The sequence below is a fragment of the Cibotium barometz genome, chromosome 4 (genome assembly GCF_041138505.1).
Source record: "Cibotium barometz isolate CiBa-2024 chromosome 4, ASM4113850v1, whole genome shotgun sequence".
NCBI classification, from domain to species: Eukaryota; Viridiplantae; Streptophyta; class Polypodiopsida; order Cyatheales; family Cibotiaceae; genus Cibotium; species Cibotium barometz.
The window spans coordinates 13,691,821-13,713,543 of record NC_141049.1 but is presented as its reverse complement, the minus strand read 5'-3'; the positions used below and the strand labels follow the sequence as shown (position 1 = coordinate 13,713,543).

At 47.7% G+C, this 21,723-nt stretch overlaps 1 protein-coding gene across 2 annotated transcripts in view; it reads left to right on the top strand.

Annotated features, from left to right (window-relative positions):
- LOC147638935 (uncharacterized) overlaps positions 1–19,044 on the top strand; it is an 82,069-nt gene extending 63,025 nt beyond the window's left edge. For both annotated transcript variants that reach the window (XM_086785790.1, XM_086785782.1), the window contains one exon: positions 18,608–19,044. In XM_086785790.1, the coding sequence (XP_086641916.1) occupies positions 18,608–18,715 (108 nt within the window). In that variant the 3' untranslated portion in view covers positions 18,716–19,044. The remainder of the gene's footprint in view (positions 1–18,607) is intronic.
- Positions 19,045–21,723: the final 2,679 nt, after the last annotated feature.

Here is a 21,723-nt window from a genome sequence, read left to right as displayed (position 1 = left end):
AAGAAAGAGACTGGAAGCCCGTTCGCCCCCATGCATTTTCCCTTGGGTAGTGCCGTCAACGCCTCCGCCAACTCCTCTGCAATGATTGGAGCCAATAAGGAGGACCGACGAGAGGGGGGATGAAACCGGCCTTCAGTAAAACCAAAGTGCGGTAGACCAACTGTCGCACTAACACGGCTGTAAATCAGCAAAGAAAGCAAACAAAGCGGGAGCTAGAGTGCTCCTACAAATAGTACACGAACACCAATTGGCCCCAAACCTTGGCGCCCCTTCCGGTATTTCTTTAATTGCATTCAAAAAGAGTTCAGCTGAATACAACAGCCATACATGGCTGAAACATATGCATGTCCAAACTGCCAGTCCTCTGATCCTCTCTGCATAGAGGTTTCACACAGCCCTATGCTCAAAACACCACACTGTCATATGATTGGTTTGATGCGCATGGCCTCCAAATGGTCCATCTCCGCGCTGCTGAAGTGACGACGTGCTGAAGTGACGTGAACCTGCGCTGCTGCCCCCGCCTGCCCTCTGTTGCCTCTGCCTGCTTCTTTGCTGCTCCCGCCTGCCTCTGCTGCCTTCGCCTGCCCAACTGCTACCTTCGCCTGCCCAACTTCTGCCCTTCGCTAGCCTTTCAGTCCCTGCCTGCCCTTCAGCTGCCCCCGCTAGCCGTTCTGCTGCCCCCCGCCTACCTTCGCCTGCCCCTTTTGCTGCCCCTTCCAGCCCCCCTTTTGTTGCCCTGCCTGCCCTTCAGCTGCCCCCGTCAGCCCCTCTGCTGCCCCCCCCGCCTGCCTTTGCCTGCCCCCTTTTGCTGCCCCCGCCAGCCCCCCTTTTGCTGCCCCGCCTCCCCCTTTGCTGCCTGCCCCCTGCCTTCTTCAGTCCCCGCCTGCCTCTCTGCTGCCCCCGCCTGCCCCTTTGCCCTTGCTTCCCCAGCAGCTCACCGCCTTTGCCCCCCTTCCTCTGCTCCCGTTTTCCCAGCAGCTATTTTATCTGGATTGAAGTCGGCCACCCACTTTTCTTGATTGGTCTTATGGCTTTTTCTGCCGCAGCCAATCTCTCATCACCTCCACTGGCCAGGAGAATCATCAATTTTTCACAAGACGAGCTCACCTCTCTTCAGCACGACATTGACCTTGAGGTCCAGACTATGCTTGTTGCGAGAGTTTATGGTTCCCACCCCTCTCGTTCACAGGCCCGTGAATGGCTTCTAGAAGCTCTCCCTTAGGAGCTGATTGTGCACTTTCAGGATACTCGTTTACTTGGTCGAGGCTTCTTCCAGGTGGACTTTCATTCTTCAGAAGCTACTTCTCAGGCTTTGGCTAGCAGCCCCTTTCCTCTTGGTCCTAGGAAGATTTTCTTCTTTTAGTACCAGGTGGGCTTTGATCCAGTGGTGGAGGATCAGCCTCTTACCCCGGTCTCACTACGGTTCCCTGCTCTTCCTCGGTCCTATTGGAAGCTTTTAGCTTCCATAGGGGCATCCTTTGGCCAGGTTCTAGAGGTACCAATAATCCCGAGCTCTCCCGCCTCAGCTTCTGCGGCCGTTACCCCGGGTCCTTGTGCTTGTTCCTGATCCATCGATTACTGATGATCATGTTATGCTTCAGAGACCTGACGGATCTCATTTCCGCCAGAGGATGGAGATTGCAGGCAGACTTGACTAGTGTTAGATTTGTCGTCGACAGGGTCACATTGCTAGAGATTGTCCCAGATCGAGGGCGCATGCTAGGAGGCGGCATGGTCCTGCCCATCAGAGGCCTTCTGCAGATGCCAAGACTCCAGTTGCTCCTTTGCCACAGTAGACCACACAACGTTGGGTTGTGGTTAGGGATGGCAGGCACCCTTGGACCCCCGTACCTGCCCCTTCACCCACACCCCCTGTGTAGCACCCTAACTAACCCCTATGCAGCTTTTGCCTCACAGGATGTTGATCCTTTTTTGGAGGATGAGGCCTTGCAGGCACATGATTTGAATCCCTCACAGGAGGATGCTGCATAACAGTTACAGGATGATTGCATCCTTGAGGATGATGTTGCACATTCGCATTGTCATGGTACCTCTCCAGTTCTGAGGACTAGCCCTGCTTTTCCCCGGAGTGGGAGAGAGAGGTAAGGTTTACATCGTCAGATTTTCCCTCCCTTACCTATGCGAGACGTACTTCCGCCTCTAAAGGGGGTCCTTCGTCGACCACGAGATCTGGTCGTTCCTACTCTGAGTCTTTATGAGGATTGTCTCTTGGAACATTCAGGGTCTTGGGGGTTTTTTTCCGCGTCGACGGAAACAAATTGTAAAAACCCAGCTTCATTGTGCAGTCACAGGTGGACCTATGGATATATTGCTCTTGCAAGAGCATAAACTAGATGCTAGTCAGTGTGGGAGATCAGGCAAGCTTCTCTCGGGACACACCTTTTGGTCACCGGCTGTTGGTACCAAGGGTGGTGTTTGTATCTCTGTTTCAGCTTTGATCTTGCCTTGCATCATTGGACATGGTGTCATTTTGCTTGCGAGAGCGCAGTGGATCCTTCTTATGCAGGGTACTACACGCATTGGTATTCTCAACCTCTATGCTCCTAACCATAGAGGTTAGAGGATTGCCTTTTGGAAATCTCTCACTACATTGATGCCTCTTGCCGACCATTGGATTATTGGTGGGGATTTTAACATGGTTGAGATGCCAAACGGATAAAAGAGGTGGACATGAGGGCTTGGTGCATCCTCTTGAAAGAGCGTCTTGGGAGAGGTTTATACTCTCCATTCATGGTAGAGATGTTGGCATGAGGATGACATTTTGAGGAGTCCATCCACTCTTCTTTATTCATGGTCTAACAGTAGAAGAGATGTAGGATGTATCTATGCACGGTTAGACAGATTTTATGTGGATGATTGGGTGCTTGACAGAGGTGGACATACTTTGATTGCTACAGGTACCTCCAAATCGGATCATTGCCTAGTGGTTTTATGTATTAGAGATCCGAATTGCCATGGATCAGCACCCCATGTACGCATCCCTGATCATTTGTTTTTAGATGCAGAACTATCACGTCGTATGCTTGATATTTGGAGATCTCATGACTTCTTACAGGCCTCTCAAAGCCTGGCCTCTGCTCTCTATGATATTAGTGACTTTTATCACACACGTGCCCTGTCTAAGAGGCAAGAGGCCTTGGACTTAGAAAGGGCTATTAGACGTAGATTGCGCGCGGGAATCCTTTTGGACACAGATGGGTGGCAGATGTAACAAACATTTCTTTGCTTCTCACGGCCCATCTCATGCCAGAGATAGTGTCAGGCAGTTGCAGGATTCACATGGCACTCTTCACTCAGATCCTCTTATGGTTAGACAGATTGCCATCGATTTCTATTGCCAGCTTCATAGTGCTGAGCCGCATTTTGATCTGAGACATAGGGCACAGAGGAAGGTTTGGAATGCATTGCCACATTTGATTACCGAGGAGATGTGTTCCGCTCTGGATGCCCCTTGTTCTATGCAGGAGTTCAGTCATGCTCTTCATGCCTTACCTCATGGTAAGTGTCCAGGGGAGGATGGCCTCTCCCCTGTTTTTTTCACTACTTTTTGGGATGAGATTGGGGCTGAGATAACATCGGCTTTGCAGGAGATGTGGGACACAGGTTCTATGCCTTCTTCTCTCACTGAGGGGCTTAGTTATCTTATTCCTAAGAGCGGGGATAAGACATTGATTGGCCAATGGAGACCTATCACCTTACTTGGGAATGCCTATAAGATTCTTGCTAAGGCAGTGAGCATCAAGTTGCAGCCAATTTTGCAGGATGCTATTCATGATACCTAGAATGGATTTTGACACGACAGGAGCATCTTTGATAACATTTTCTCGTTTTGGGAGGCCGTCGAATGGGCTAAAGCGAGCAATCAGCCCTTAGCCATTCTGCTCTTGGATTTTGAGAAGGCCTATGATAGAGTGGATTGGGACTTCCTTGAGGGCTTCCCTCAGAGATGGATCAAGGGAGTTTCATGCATGTATCGTGATGCCCATAGTAGAGTTCTTGCTTGCGGTGATAGAGGAGAGCTGTTTCAGATTTCTCACTCAGTATGACAGGGTTGCCCATTAGTCCCTTTATTATATATCATAGTTGCAGAGGCCATGAGCATCTTTCTCCGCTCCACTGCTGGTATTTCAGGATTGAGGTTGCCTCTTCGTAGTCATGAGGAGTTGGTTGACTCTGTAAGTTAGCTGATGGCACAGCCCTGTTTTTGGAGGCTTCACATATATGCTTATGTTCCTTCCGGGTAGCACTAGAGGAGTTCTGTTTGGTAGCAGGGGCACTCATTAATAGGCACAAATTTGTTGGTTTTTGGGTTAGTGATTCATCGAGAGTTGATTGGGGTGCAGAGCTTGGTTTTACTTGGATCAGCAGAGGATGCACTGCTAGATATTTGGGATGCCAAGTTGGGATTGATATTTCTCCTGCACATCAGTTTGCTCCGGTACTTATGAGTATCCGGAAGAAGCTCTTCCATTGGAGCTCCAGGAGATTAGATTTCGCCTCCAGAGCTTTGGTGGCTAATCAGGTTTTGCTTGCCTCAGCTTGGTTTATTGCCTCTTGTTGGTGCTTCTCTCGTGCGTGCATTGGCCAATTGCGGAGATTGATCCGCAATTTTCTCTGGTCGGGCTTGGATGGCACCTCAGACACTCGTGCCAGGATAGCTTGGCTCACAGTTATTCAGCCCAAAAGAGAGGGATTGATCCGGATGTTCAGTGCAGGGCGTTGCTTTGTAAACTTGTGGTCAAAGGTTTCCTACCAGGCACTGAGCCTTGGAAGGATTTTTTCTTGTCTCAAATTTCCAGATGTACACCCAGGGTCGGGAGAGACTGGATCCCCAACACACGTTTTTTGTTCACAGAGGCTGATATTAGGACACCATCTTCTCCTCTTATTGCAGCCATTGTCAGAGCATGGAGAAGCAGGAGATATTTTTTGCGACAAAGGCTTCCTAGGTCTTTGGACGAGGCTGACCGACAACCTATTATGTGGAACGAGTTCATTAGGGATGAGGCTGGTCGGGCACTTGGTGCATCTCATTATATGCAATGGTAAGGATGTGAGATGCGCATACACAGTTCTTGCTTGGAAGACCTTTAAGAGTTTTCCGGAGGATCGGAGAGTTACATCCACTCAGCATCTTAGGGGCTCTCGCATTCGTATTGATCAGATTAATGCAGCTATTCCGGGACCTTTCACGGAGACTATCATCCGAGTTGCTTGGGAGTTTTTTCAAGGATAAGCATACCTTTGCAGGTCATTGCTCTGCCAGGCCAGCAGGATACAGATTTCTTCATTTAATCTATCATGCCTGGTGGGAGATTGAGGAGATGTAGTATGGAGGAGATTATACCAAATACTAGGCTTAGTCCAGTGAGGATTGTTGGTCGCTCGGGGAAGCACTGGTTCATTGACCCTTCTCCTCAGCCTTCGATCCTTTAAAAAGCCTTCCTTTTTGCAATTTCACTGTTCGGAATGCCAGGCTTCTCCTCACTCGACAGATGCATAGGATCCCTACTCTCAGGCCTCATTGGGAGAGCTATGATATTTCTCCAGTGATACAGCGCAGATATTGGTATAGACTTTGGCACTTATACAAAAGGAGCCAGATCTCTCATTTCTTTTGGTTATTCTTACATGGTGGTCTCCCCACCAATCAGTGGAGATCAGTTTTCGGTGTAGCACCTTCCTGTCCTAGATGTGCGGCAGATTCTGAGTCTGTACAACATTGTCTATGGGGATGCAGCATTGCACAACAGATTTGGGGTCGTGTAGCCCAACTTATGGGCAAATTGAGTAGCCGAGCCATGCATGTGACTTGGGGGGAAGTTGCTTGGCTCTCCCAGTCCGGTCTGCAACTTTTTTATGAGGGTAGTGGTACAGATTCTGCTTTTTTCATTCGTAGAGATATTGCCCAGCATGGTTTATTGCAGGATGTTCCTCACTCTGATTATACACCCCCTAGACAGAGGATTGACACCAATTGGGAGATTATTGCCAGTATTACAGCATGGCAGATCTGGAGAGCTAGATGCACGGAGGCTATTGAGGGCGTCCAGATTTTTGGGTCTCAGTGCATTAGTACTATATGGGGTGATATCATCCACACTCTTATGGAACTTGGGCTCGCATTCAGGGGCCCTCTCGTTCTGCGCAGGCGAAGCGTGTGATATTTATGCGGGAATGGGACCATGGCATCTTCTTTTCCTCTAGTACCACAGGTCTTACATGGCATCATGATGCTCCTCAGTGGTTGAAATCACTTTACATATTGGGGTGATTCTATTCTCTTCTGGCGTATAGCTGTGATTGTTGTATGTTTTTCTCATACTTAATAGAAGTCTCTTTCTGAAAAAAAAAAACACCACACTGTTCTGCACCTCTAATCTACCAAGAAGGTACATCCACGATGGTGACGCACAGGGGCGGCAATGACGGTGTGGTGCAGCTGAGGGCGGCGGCAGGGCAGTGTAACTCGCGGCGGGTGCCCGGGGGACTAGGGCCTTTGACACACTTGTTGATACCATCAATGCATATTAAAACATTTAAACATGGCCACAGCCTTAACACATATCCATCATCACTTTGCATAAAACATAAAGCTGGACAAAACATCCACAAATGCTGAAAATGGAGCTTGCACGTGTGACACCGCGTAGAGGCCGGAATGGGCCCCCCCCCCCTTGGAGTATTTTATTACCCAAGGAGAATAATATCATGTACAAGTTTTGAGGGCCTTACTCTCCCCACGGGAGATGCCAGATTATCCATATACAAATGCCATAACACAGCCCAGCACGAGGCAACCAAGCCGGAAAATAGGCTGTAGAAATGCCGAGCCAACAACATAATCCATATACCTCCGTGTGGGTACTGATTCTTCCCCAAAAACCATGGGTCTTCATGCAATAGAGAGGGTACAGCAAGTACAACTCTTCATTCAGCCGGTACAGCAGGTACAATGGTTGGTACTACCGGTACAGTGGCTGGAACAATAGGTACAGTGGAAGTATAGAAGCTGGTATAGCCGGTACAATGGGTGGTACAGCAAGTACAAAAGCTGGTACAACCAGTACAAGGGCTGGTACAACAGGTACAGTGGTTGGTATAGTCGGTACGGTGGTTGGTACAGCAAGTACATCAAGTACAGAAGCTGGTACAGCCGAGTACAAAAGTTGGTACAGCCAATACAAGGGCTGGTACAGCAAGTACAGCAAGTACAAATGTTGGTACAACAAGTACAATGGCTAGAAATCATAATAAATGATTAAATACCCTTGCCTTCATGTATTTCTTCGCGATGGAAGCCTCCAAAACAGTCCCCAACAGCCGGTATTCTTCATGGGCAGCCTTCAAGTGAGAGAGAAAGAGAGTAGCCATCATTAGGGCAACCTGTTAACGGTGGTAGAGGCTAGTGTGGAGCAAGAGAGCCTCCATTAATAAAGAGAGAGGGCTCCAATTTATAGATTTGGACCTCCCATGAGCTAAAATGGCAAGAGAAGGTTACGATGACAAGTGGAGAGCCACACAATAGCTGAAGTGACAAGTGTGAGGCCACTTGTCTCACTTTGATCCTTTTTCTAACAAGTGTCAGGCCACTTGTCTCACTTTGGTCCACTTTCTTGCCACATGTCCCAATCTAAGAGATGGGTCCTTCCATAATTGTTACCTCTAAAAATATCCCAACTGGTAGACATTCTGTCATAGGCACTTTGCCAACTCTTGGTATCTGCTCAATTTCAAATGTAATGACGCGAACAGAATTTCCATCGGAGTCGGGCCAAAAATAACAACTCTCCTAAATTTTAGGAGTGTGGTCCTTTGTATTCTAGGATAATCCCCAATTCCCAAAGCTTGTACTTTCCAAATATTTAAGCATCCTGGAGTCCACTAGACCCCCTTCAGACTGGGAAATGTCCAGGCTGGTGACATCCTCCCCAGCTTCTTAAAAGTTGTCCGTAACTTTAAGCTTCAAGCCATATATTCAAAATATAATCATGTCCCATCGATTGGGCGAGACGAGACAATCTCAAAAATCCAATATAACTGAAGAATCCATGTCCCAAAGAAATGGGCGAGACTAAATAAGTCTCCATAATACCAATATCAAAATCATGTCCCAAGATAAATGGGCGAGACAAAAACAATCCCATAAGTCCAGATATCATAATCATGTCCCAAGATAAATGGGCGAGACAAATCAGTCCCATAAGTCCAGATATCATAATCCATGTCCCAAGTAAATGGGCGAGACAAAACAATCCCATAAGTCCAGATATCATAATCCATGTCCCAAATAAATGGGCGAGACAAAATAAGTCTCCTGCCAACAAGACATCGGTCCACATGACCCTTGGCATAGACATAAGTCCCGTCATGTCCACTTTACCACTTGCACTCCGTGTTGGTACTCTGACCACACACCTTGGATGAGAGGTGGGCTCAAGTAACAAGATAAAACAATCACTCGCAGGCATAGATAACCTGGTGTTCCATAAGCATTTCTGCTACACATAGTTTTTAGGCATTTCGGCCACCAATAGTTTGTAGGCATTTCGGCCACCAACTCACACTACCCTCTCGAGTGCCCATGTTCCCTTCCATCTGCTCTCTATTGTTCCACCCACTCATGGTAGAAACAATCTTCAAGAGAGCACGTAGGACAAGAGAACACTACACACGGTATGTTGTGCTTGTCACTACCCTTTGAAGTGCCCATATTCCCTTCCATCTGCTCTCTATTGTTCCACCCTCACATGGTAGAAACAATCTTCAAGAGAGCACGTAGGACAAGAGAACACTACACAGGGTATGTTATGCTTGTCACTACCCTTTGAAGTGCCCATGTTCCCTTCCATTTGCTCTCTATTGTTCCACCCTCACATGGTAGAAACAATCTTCAAGAGAGCACGTAAGACAAGAGAACACTACACAGGGTATGTGAATCATGAGTTTCATAAGTCCAATGCATCCCAAATAAAGGGAGCCAAAAGGAATAATCCATCCCAGTAAAAGGGAGTCATAAACATAGTCCATAAACCTGAGGATGGATCCAAATCCCTAGAAAAGAAGTCGAAGAATCCATAGATCTGTATACCATAATCCTTGTATACCATAACTCTTACCACATACTCTGTGCTAACCACACACCTTGGAGTAGAGGTGGACTTATCCATAAAAGCATCATATCCATGAGATATCCAAAGATTTCTTCTCTATAAACTCGGACAGATTCGTCCATAGAAATTGCTTGTGAAGTCCAATATCTATATAAATCTCGTCCAAGAAAGAAATCTCTATAGATATAATCCATCCCAATAAAGGGAGCCATAAACAATGTTTCCTTGAAACCATCTTAAGGCAAACAACACCTTTCTCCTTGCATAGCTATATAAGGGTTAGTGAACATCAAGAACGCTTCATAGTAAATAGCAAAAGCACCAACTTTGCAAACTCAAAGTATACTTAGCTGTTCTTTGCCAGGTTGGTCAGGAAGCCAAAAGAAATATCTTGTCACCATATCCTTAAGATATCTTGAGATATATCTCCATATAGCTTGCCTGTAAGCTTGATAATATAATCCACAATATCCATATGGAAAGAGTGCTAAACGTGTGCACATAAAGCCAACTTCACACTTCCACGATAAAATTCTGTGAATTCATAAATCCTTAGATCAAGCAGCTGTCTACTGCTCATGCTCTTGCTTCATAAGCTATGAAGCGGCTGGCCATGCTTAACAGCAATGATGGTAAGTGTGGTCCCCACTTGAGATCTTTTCTCTTCCTTATTGATAGAAGGAAGCCTTCGCTTCTTCCAAGAAAGCCTATGCTCTGATACCAATGTAACTCGTGGCGGGTGCCCGGGGGACTAGGGCCTTTGACACACTTGTTGATACCATCAATGCATATTAAAACATTTAAACATGGCCACAGCCTTAACACATATCCATCATCACTTTGCATAAAACATAAAGCTGGACAAAACATCCACAAATGCTGAAAATGGAGCTTGCACGTGTGACACCGCGTAGAGGTCGGAATGGGCCGACCCCCCCCCTTGGAGTATTTTATTACCCAAGGAGAATAATATCATGTACAAGCTTTGAGGGCCTTACTCTCCCCACGGGAGATGCCGGCTTATCCATATACAAATGCCATAACACAGCCCAACACGAGGCAACCAAGCCGGAACATAGGCTGTAGAAATGCCGAGCCAACAATATAATCCATATACCTCCGTGTGGGTACTAATTCTTCCCCAAAAACCACGGGTCTTCATGCAATAGAGAGGGTACAGCAAGTACAACTCTCCACTCAGCCGGTACAGCAGGTACAATGGCTGGTACAGTCGGTAAGGTGGCTGGTACAGCAGGTACAACAAGTACAGAAGCTGGTATAGCTGGTACAATGGGTGGTACAGCAAGTACAAAAGCTGGTACAGCCAGTACAAGGCTAGTACAATAGGTACAGTGGCTGGTACAGCAGGTACGGTGGCTGGTACAGCAGGTACAGCAAGTACAAAAGCTGGTACAGCCGATACAATGGGTGGTATAGCAAGTACAGAAGCTGGTACAGCCAGTACAAGGGCTGGTACAGCAGGTATAGCAAGTACAAATGCTGGTACAACAAGTACAATGGCTAGAAATCATAATAAATGATTAAATACCCTTGTCTTCATGTATTTCTTCGCGATGGAAAGCCTCCAAAACTGTCCCCAACAGCAGGTATTCTTCATGGGCAGCCTTCAAGTGAGAGAGAAAGAGAGTAGCCATCATTAGGGCAATCTGTAACGGTGGTAGAGGCTAGTGTGGAGCAAGAGAGCCTCCATTAATGAAGAGAGAGGGCTCCAATTTATAGATTTGGGCCTCCCATGAGCTAAAATGGCAAGAGAAGGTTACGATGACAAGTGGAGAGCCACACAATAGCTGAAGTGACAAGTGTGAGGCCACTTGTGTCACTTTGATCCTTTTTCTAACAAGTGTCAGGCCACTTGTCTCTCTTTGGTTCACTTTCTTGCCACATGTCCCAATCTAAGAGATGGGTCCTTCCATAATCTTTACCTCTAAAAATATCCCAACTGGTAGACATTCTGTCATAGGCACTTTGCCAACTCTTGGTATCTGCTCAATTCCAGATGTAATGACGCGAACAGAATTTCCATCGGAGTCGGGCCAAAAATAGCAACTCTCCTAAATTTTAGGAGTGTGGTCCTTTGTATTCTAGGATAATCCCCAATTCCCAAAGCTTGTACTTTCCAAATATTTAAGCATCCTGGAGTCCACCAGACCCCTTTCAGACTGGGAAATGTCCAGGCTGGTGACAGGCAGTACAATACGGCATACGCACAGAGCGGCGGTGGCGTGCAGAGGCGGCTGAAAGCGGCGGCAGGGTGGCTGAACGCAAAACCCTAACCCTAACGCTAATGCAGCAAAACCCTAATCCCTTGATGTGTGCAATAGGCTCAAGCTCTGACGGGCAGCAGGGGGCAAACCCTAATGCTAACCCTAACCAAGCTCTGATATCAATGTTGGGTAGGAGGGAAGCTAGCCTGCACACACACACACACACATACAACCTCAAGCACAGAGAAACGTGAGTGCTGGAAAAGATGTACTCAATAATGATATCAAATGAAAGTACAAGTGAGTACTAAAAGGCCTAGGGCAAAGTGCCCAACACACATAAGTGTGTTCACACGGGAAAAAACCTGTGTCCATTCACAGGGAAAAAGTGCTCGTGAGTAAGTTGGTTCACACCTGAACTAGCCGGGAGTGGACATGACCAACATAATCTACCAAGAAGGTACATCCACGAGTCCTGAAAACACAGCTAATTGGCCCATGCGCACAGCCAAAAACACAGCCATAAAACAGCACATGGACTCTTCCCGAAACATTCCAGAGTTGCTCCTGTTTTTGCCCTCTTGGGCTGCAAATCCCTCCTCTCACAAGGGACCGAGTGAAGAACCCCCAGACAGCCCACAATTTGGAAGAAAGAAGAGCTTCGAGCCCTTCAGCTTGCTTGCCCACGAAGGGACACTCGAATACATGAATTCAAAGTCTCCATAGCCATCAACATCATCCTCCACCTGTTAGTGATGAGAGAGAGAGAAGAAGGCCTATAGTCTGTGTGTGTCTGACACCGCCCACCAGCCTGCGGAGAGAGAAAGAAAGAAAGAAGCGTCTACTAAAGACCCAATGGGCCTATGAGACCAAAGTGGTACAATAATGTCCATGGCATATCTCATCATGGAATTGAAAATAAAACAGAATGAAAACATAAATATAGCTATTTCACTAGGGCGATACAAAACTGTCCATGGAAACTCGTGATGGAATACTAAGAACATAAAAACATGGGAGCAACATCAGCTCCGAGTAGATGGTATACCACTCTCCAAAATGTCAAGCATGGGGTTGACGAGTATGGCCGAGAGAAAACAGTGGCTGGCTGCCTCCACTTGTGCGCCTCTGCACTTTCCTGCAATCCACCTCCTTCCAAGGAGAGAGAGGGTGTGAGAAAAACCCTGTTTAGTTCTGCGCCTCCTGTAGCCACCTGCAGTCCTGCGCCTCCTTCCGAGAGAGAGAGAGAGAGAGAGAGAGAGAGAGAGAGAGAGAGGGTGCGTGAGAAAACCTACTCCTCTATCCAATGCCGCCTGCAGTCCAGCCCGCCAGTTTTGCAAAGAGAGAGAGAAAGCGTGTGCGCTGTAGCCCGACTCCTCCGCCAAAAAAAGAGTAACCCCTCCCCCAAGGGCCACGATCCATCCCAAAAAGGGACTTTCTCATTTTATTGGTTTTAGACCTTTGTCCCCCCACATGGGATTATGAAAAGGAGCCTTATTAATACCTAGAGTCACCTTTGACCCCAAGTATGAACATTTAGCAAATGTCCTGCACACTGACCACCATGCCCAATGTTCACTCGCTCTTCCCACACCCTCGAGGTCCCCTAGGGCTAGGGTTAGGGTTTACAAGCACAGAGCTAGATACATTGTACGTGACGAATCGCCAAAAATACACAGGGCCGTGACAGGAGAACCACCTCTCTCGTGTGTCGCCAGACCCTTTCGCGTGCGTCCATCACCTATGGGGATAATGAGGCACCAGTGAGAAGAGATTAGAAGAAGTCAATGGCAATGGCTCTCACATGGGGGGGATTAGAAACAATAGCTCCATTTTGGCCATGCAACCTACGAATACCATCTCTCCTCTTATGGGGGCCGGCTATCTCAAAGAAATCCCATGTGACTCGGTCATCGGCCTGGGTCCAGAATGAAACTTTGGCATGGTACCTATACTCCACCTGCCTCTCCTCAATGGATCTAATCCATAGTTTACCAGGGGACGGGGACGGGGACGGGGACGGGGACGGGGTACGGGAACGGGGACGGGGACGGCTAAAGGTAGGGAACGGGGACGGGGGGTGGGGACGGCACTCAGAATTGTTAATTTTAGAGGAGTAAAGAATGATGATTAATCAATCAATAACAACAAGCTTTCTAACTCCAAAAGTTATGAATCATGATACACATTACATTTAAAATTAAATTACGCTACGAGGTGCAAGAGTCAAGAGTCAAGACTTGCAAAGTCGGAAAAGAAAGACTTTAAAGTTGATAACATTAAATAGATATACTCAAAAGATGTTGGGGCCTAGGCGATACAAAATATAAGTCACTCGCTCTCATACTCTGCGCTCCCAATAAGAGAGGTGCTAGCCTCATGATCATGAGTGCGTGAAGTGTGGATGGGGGTTGTGTCATCCGATGAAGGCTCATGATGAGAACCATCTGTCCCACCCTCCTGTGCAATAGTTGTAGCTGCCTCCTCTTGTTCCATCTCCCACTGTATAAAAGTATCGGCATTGCATCTTGCACTCTTGCCAAGCATGCGCAAGTTTGCGCTAATGAAGACAAGATCATTAGCTCTTTCCACCCCAAGCCGATTTCTTTTCTTTGATGAAATGTGACTATAGGAGGACCATAATTGCTCTAGGCAAGAAGAGCTAACGGATTGGCTCAAGATCCGGATCGCCAACTGTTGTAGCTCTGGTCCATCTGATCCGAAGTCCTCCCACCATAATGCTGCACCAACCTTGAATTTGTCCTGCTGCGCATTTGCACATTCATATGAGCCTTGAAATGCCCTGTAATTAGAGAGCTGGTCTCTAATTTTGCGCCTGATTTCTGCATCCGGCGTGAGGCGATCCAAGATGAGTCTCCAACCGTTGCTCACCTCTTTATCACCCTCCTGCCCTTTTCTCTGAAATTCTGGGTCCACCATAAAAGTAGCTGCATGTAAAGGAGAGGAATATGAGCTCCATCTTGCCACACAAAGCGAGTGGATCTCCTCATATCTATCTACGTCTGGCTCAAGCTTCTCAAGACTCTCTATCATCCGGTCCATGGCTTCATATACTTTGCCGATGCATGGCTGCATAGCATCAACAATCTTGAGCAAGTGGACAATGGGATGCACCATGGCGTCAGTGCGCTTGAGGTCCTCCCAAAAATCAGCATCGTCGACCTTTTTCTTGCATGAAATCCCTACCTGTGTACGTGCAAAAGATGAGGAGCAAAACTCATCACTGATGAATAGTTGCCGCACGGCACCCTGACAATCCTTCAAGCGATGCAACATAAGAAAGTTGTATGCAAAGCGAGTGTCCGAGTACTTGAGAAGGACCTTTGTGGACCTCTTCCCAAACTCGGATCGAAGGTATGTGTGATTGTTGATGAAGGTCACAATAGCACATGCATCATCAATCACCGATTCAATCCATGATAATTTTTCAATATCTTTCAAAAGATTATTGAGACAATGTGTCATGCAAAAAGAGACGGTGATTTGAGGATACATACTCTCAAGAATAGCTCCCGCTGCCCTATTTGTCGCCTCACCATCCGTGACGAAACCGATCACACATTCGGGGCCGATAATCTCGACAGCACTACTCCACTCAGCAGCAAGTACATCCGCACTCTTTCCCGTCCCTGAAGCATCATGTGAGGAGACAAAGTACATCTCCCCCCGTGAGTATGCCACAAGGCCATGGATAGACCTTTTCCGCGTGTCACTCCATCCGTCTGCAATCAAAGAGACTCCATTGTGAGCCCATTGTCACTTTGTGTTTGCCGCCGCTTGCTCAACAAGGCGTTTCTCCTTGTCAAGCATAGTGGTCCGCAAGGTTTCGGAGGATAGAGGTGTGTAGTGAGGACCGTACTCGCCAATCTTCTTCACCATCGTTTTGAAGTAGTCGGACCTATTTATCATTTCAAAAAAAAAGAGGGTAAGTAATTAGAATGGCAAAATGGTGACCCGTGAATCGTGACTCGTGAGACATGATGATGAAATCATGTGAGTGAAATACGTACCGTGCCACACGAAAAGCAATGTGGTCATGAAAAAAGAAGCGGCCCACCGCGGCATCAACCTCCTCCTTCTTTTTGGGATCCCAACTCCCCTCAAGAGTACTTTGCCGACGAGAGAGAGAGGGTGGACTAGGTTGCGGCATTGAGAAGGCGGCTTGTGTGAAGCCTCGAGTAGTGCCACGAGGAGGACGTGATGGAGGGGTAGATGAAGATGCACCACCACCCGATGTAGAACCTGATGTTTGGGTTGGAGTGACATAAGTGTTGGGATCCACCCCACGCATCCTTTGGCTTGCACTCAAAGCTTGATGGGCGGCAAGCTTTGCAAGAAGCTCCTTTCTTATCTCCGGTGTGACCTACTCACAAAATTTCACCTCATGACCGGGCTCATGCAACAAATGGGCCCTCACCCTATTGGCCCCACCCACACGCTTATATGGGCAAAGCTTGCATGTCCATGGACGTGCACCCCCCGCATGAGTAGGAGGCTCGAAGTTGACCTCATCCCACCATGACCACCCATCCGTTCTACTCCTACCGCCCGCACGAGAAGAGGATGCCATGAATAGTTAGTAACTTAGTAGTAGTCTAGTAGAAGAGGGTGGAGAGAGCTTAGAGGGTAGAGTAGGAGAAGAAGTAGAGGGAAGATTGAAGTAGTCTAGTAGGAGAGGGTGGAGAGGAAGGTGGTGGAGTAGGAGAGGGAGATAGTGGAGAGGAAAGCTTGAGTAGGAGAGGGAGATGGTGGAGAGGAACTCAAGTCTTGGAAGGCTTGAGTAGAAGAGGAGTAGCTTGTAGCCCATTATATAGAATATGGCAGCTGGCTCTCTCTCTCTCTCTCTCTCTCTCTCTCTCTCTCTCTCAAACTCTCAAACGGCCAGTCGCCACTGAAAAAAAATGGCTGGAATTGTAGCCGTTGCAGACGTCCCCCCGTCCCCGACTGACAACGTCCCCCGTCCCCCCGAGCGGGACGCCCGTCCCCTGGTCACGTTCTGTCCGTTCCGTCCCCCAGGCCGTCCCGCCGCCGTTACGCAAATGTCGTTGTTCGGGACGGCGTTCCCACGTCCCACGTGGGCGTCCCGCCGTCCCCCTGTCACTATGATCTAATCTCCGTGCGGGCGGCAACAAGCTAACTATCAACACACGGGCTGTCTGGGGAACTCTCTTGAAGCCGTGTAAAGAGGCCAAACCCCTCCTCAGACTCCTCTCTTGCTCCCAAAATCCCTCCAATCTGCTATGAGCTACCTCTTGCAAGAAACCAGTGATCTCCCCTGGGCCCACATCCAATGTGCATGAGCAGAGCCTGAGATAAAGTCCAGTCCCGCCCATATTTGCTCTATCCTGTTTTGCAGATCTCGGGGTCCTGAATGAGGCTATCCGGAATCCTAGAGCTCGCATGCCTGTCATGCTTGCAGGGGTCCTCTAGGGACAACATGATCTGAAAAAGTAGTGCCTGCCAAGATACTGATTGTACCCCCATGACCGCAAGCCCACACATCAACATAAAACCTGTCAAGTCTAGAGAGGTTGGGGCTAGTGCTCCTAACCGATCGCGAGAAGCTAAGGCTCCCAGGGCTACGCCCAAACTCTGGAAGATGCCAAGGGTCCTATCCCCTAAGTACCAGTGTCATCTCCTCCCAGGCAAAGTACTCTACTCCTGAGACTATGACCGTGCCTCCAAGTCTGTCCTCTTCTACCTCTATCATGTTAAAGTCACCACCTATTCACCAAAAGTCAGCCTGGGGAAGGGCCTGTCGGATTATACTCCAAAAGAGGGCTCTACCTTCAGCGGCGTTCAGAGCTTAAACATTGAGGAAGCCAATGCTATCCTCTCCCATCAAAATGGTAACCTACTGTGCTCGCCCCGGAACCATGACTCCTAAGCCTATCACTGCCGGCCGGCAAAAGCTGCTCACTGACAGAAATACAAACTCCTTTGCGTCCCTGAAAGGCCGAAGGATGGAGACCAGAAAGTGTGACTCTTGCTTGGTAAAATCTTCCCGCATCAGCAGGTGTGCCCATTAGAAAGGTGATGTTCCTCGAGGAAAAGAATGTCGATAGGTCCCCCAAATGTGGCTCTTTGAAGCTCTCCTCTGAGGACGCCTCGTCTCTGAAAGCAGTGAGGCCCCCCTAAACCCTGTATGCTCCATGAGACTATCCACATATCAATCTTTGTGTGAGGTGGAACTAGTGGAACTGCCCTCCACTCAAAGAGTCTTGGCCGAGGGTTTATTGTATGGCTGAATGTGTAAGGGACTCGCATTATTGAGGGGCTGAAATGGGGGAAATGCTTCATCACCAAAGGAGATGAATGCTAAATGAAGGAGAAGGAAGGCATAGAGACACACACGATGGAGGTTAAATGAATGAACTTGTGTAGTGTAGCTGATGGGGTCCTTGGTACGGACCCATGCCGTGTATGGCCAGCAGCCATATGGAAGATCCATGTATGTGTTGGTGGACAGCTTCTTATGAATGGGCTGTGGTAATTGGGACCCTAATTTATAAGTAATCTTTGATTCAAGTTACTTCTTTCTAAATGGATGCATATATTTTATGAATTGATGGGGATGGGGGTGTGGGGGGGTGTATGCCACATGGCACACTTATCTTATCCACTCATAAGAGTGTGTTCACACACTACTAGCACAATAACCCTTTTAGGGGCTGTTCACACAGGAGTTCACACACATGAGGTGGACACACAAGGCTCCGAATCCAGGTTCACACACAGGAAGGGACACTCGAGACTCCGAATCCCAACAGGACAGGAGAGAGTACACCGCATTGGGTCCCAAATAACCTTGTGAAGCCCCCCCACCGTGAGCTTGTATTGCTCAATGTGTGAAGGACTGGCATTATTGAGGGGCGGAAATGGGGGAAATGCTTCATCACCAAAGGAGATGAATGCTAAATGAAGGAGAGGGAAGGGATAGAGACACACATGGAGGAGGGTAAATGAATGGGACTCGTGCAGTGGTCCTTGGTACGGATTCATGCCATGTATGGCCAGCAACCATATGGAAGATCCATGTATGTGTTGGTGGACAGCTTCCTATGAATGGGCTGTGGTAATTGGGACCCTAATTTATAAGTAAGCTTTGATTCAAGTTACTTCTTTCTAAAAGGATGTACATGTTTTATGAATTGATCATGTTTACTTGTTTCTTTTTGGCTTTTGGCTGTACACTGGTTGTAAAGGTGCAAGGTCTTTTGGGTGCAGGAGGTGGATGTGCGCGACGACTCACTCTCCCCGAAGGCTTTTACACAAACTAAAATGTGGCGGTGCTTTCCCATCAAAAGATCATCTAGTGGCCCACTTTTTGGATGAGAAATTAAAATCAAAAGAAATATTATCCGGAGTGATGAATTCCCTTTTTTTTCTCTTTTTGAGCAGCAATTATTGTAACACAACCACCACTTTTCTTCAGTGCAGCTTCTAGGTGTGTGATTCCTTTGTCATTGGGCTTGATTGACATGATGATCTCTGTTGCATGCACGGAAGCCTTTGCTGTATTGATCCACCGCCCTAAGCTTGATTAACAACATTGATGCTGATTAAACTTGATTTAAGACCGAGGAGAGAGAAGAAGAGAGATTTGGTGTTAGGGTTTTTTGTATTTTAATATGGTACAAAAAGGCTGGATAGAAGCTTGCACATGTGTGGGCCTTGGTCAGCCCCAAGGGGTTGCTAGACTTATGAAATGCTGAATGAACGGAATTATGCGCTTATGCTTATATATATGCGATGGATGCAGTCAACCAGCCACCAGGGCTTGTCAGCCTGCTGTGGACCTGAACCACTAATAAAATACTGAATAAATAGTGCGCTTTTCTGTATGCTGGTCCTGCCACACCTGCTGCCACTCCATAGCACCTGGCTGCCTGCTACCAGCCACCGACAGGCTCTTATGCTCTCCCATGCTGATGCTGCTAGTGTTGATGATGATGCTGATCCTGTTGAAGAAGCTGAGGCTTCTGCTGAGGATGATGGTGCTACTGATGATGCTGCTGATGCTACTGATGATGATATCCTACTGATGCTTAATCAGGGATCAAGACTGTTCATGCACAGGATTAGCCATGGGACAAGCATGCGACATTCCCTTCTGCTAAACTTGATGTCGTGGTGGACACTCTATCATCCTTCTTCTCGGGACTTCTAACTTTAAACAGCCTACTGACTTTGACCTTCTACTTTTAATTGACTTTGACTTTGATTGATATTTTTGTCTGAGCACCTTCACTCCTGATCTCCACTTCCAAGTCTTGCTGAAGGCTGAGCATCTGTTCAATTGCTGTCCCCATGCGTGCTTTCCCTTACCCTTAACATAGCATCGAGTCACCTGTTGGGGTCATTGGTGATTGGCAGGCTCGCAGCACTCTGACCTTGAGCTTGTGGGTGGTTTGAGGTGTTGAACCCATGGTCGGGTGATGAGTTGCTAGCCACAATCTATTGCAGTCATGTGACGTGTTCGACGTTGAGGTCTATGGAAACCGTGCTATGGTTTCTCAGGTATGTTCTCTACCTTGATCCATAGTGGTTCTATGTCAGATTATCCATGGGCATGGTCTAGTGTGGACCTTACATCAGTCTCAGAGCTTGGATTCGACAAAGCAGGCATGGGGATGTACAAGATAGTACTCTCATGCGGGTGTGCAAGGAAAGCCCGCGGAAGGAAGGGGATTTGTACTCATGGCTGTTGTGTAGAAAAGAACATGACAGTGATACACGAGAGAGGTTACGGTATATGTGCATGAGAGTGCAAGCCCAGAGGGCTGGACAAAAGCATGTACTTTTTAGCCGCTTTGTGTCCAGATGTAGGGCGGCCTAGAGCAACCTTGTGTGCGGGTTTATGCACGACTAGGGAGCAGCCTTGCATGCAACAAGAGCTAGCCTTAATGGTTACCAAGTTGGAGGCCCCAGCCAGGCCTTGGCTGCGAGTTAAAGGCCAGCCATGGGCAAGGCAAGGAAACCCTAGCCACAACAGTACAGAACAGGCCGTGTGCAGCTGAGTGTAGCATGAACAGCTTGCAGGGCAGTGTACGGTAGGCAGTCCTCAGTGGCGCACACGAGCTTGGGCAGAGGAGCAAGGCTGGAGGTGCCACAGGTACCTCAGCCAGCGAACGTAGGCAGCACTAATGCGCAGGCAACCACCATCGCCAGCTGGGCTGCGCAGGGGTGGTGGCACTGGCAGCCAAGATGGGCGGTGCTGGTGCCCAGGGGTTCCGCCATCGGCCGGGCTGGGTGGTGGCGGCTTTGGGGTGGCCGAGTGGATATGGACAGCAGGGAGAGGGAAAACTGTGGACGGAGAGAGATGGTAGATGGAGAATTTAAAAAGCAAGGTGTTTCTAAGAACGCACGGGGCCACACTTTTCACACTTTTAAAAGAAAAAGCAAAGATTTGTTTTAAAGCTAAGGATAAAGCTTTATTATTCAAAGGGCTAAACTTTTTATAAAAGCTAGGAGCCATGCTTTATAAAGCAAAGTATTAAAAGATTTAAAAAAGCAAGAGTTTGACCGTTTAAAAAAATAATCAGGGCCAGCATTTGGAAAAAGCACAAAGCTTTTTTTGTACCCTGTAAAAAAGGTCTCAAAGTCTTTCAAGCATCTCTCAAAAGCCTCTCCAGGTGCATGAAGCACAATATTGGTGCTGATCTTTCTTAACCTCCCATTCATGTGAGATTTGTTTGCTGCCTCTCAATCCTTCCCGTAAGACCTCACCTTTTACTATTCCTTTTTTCAAAAAAGTATGGAAGTTTGGCGATACTTTATGGATTCAAAGGGAAGTGTTTATGTGGAATCAATGGGTAGTAACTCAATGAAGTCCATCGATAGTAATGACATAGAGTCAGTCGACGATGGTGACTTTGAGCACGTGAAGCCACCAAGTTGATGGGTGCTCCATACCTTCACTCGCAGATAACCACAAAGTTGTCTAGTAGTATAAGGAGGCTATTGCTATGTGGAATTCATGTCAAAATTCACACATGCATTGGTGGGTCCAAGAGTGGCTCAACAAGCTGAGATATTTGTATTTATCATCAAATACCACTAGTGGCACTGAATTCAAAAGGGTAAGAGCTGAACGGCATTCGAGGTTGATGGCGGAGGTGTGGATGAGGATGCTACGGTTGCTACTGTGGAAGTGGATGCCTTAGCAGACTTTTCAGCGTGGAACTTTATGCAATCTTTCTTCTCGTGTCCCACAGTGTGATTGAAGAAACAACAGTTCTCTATCTTGTACCGCATCTGTCCATTCGGCCGGAGATAACCTCCAATGATGCCCTCCTCGGCTTTTTCCTTAGGAGGCTTCTTGGGGGTAGAATCTTTTCTAT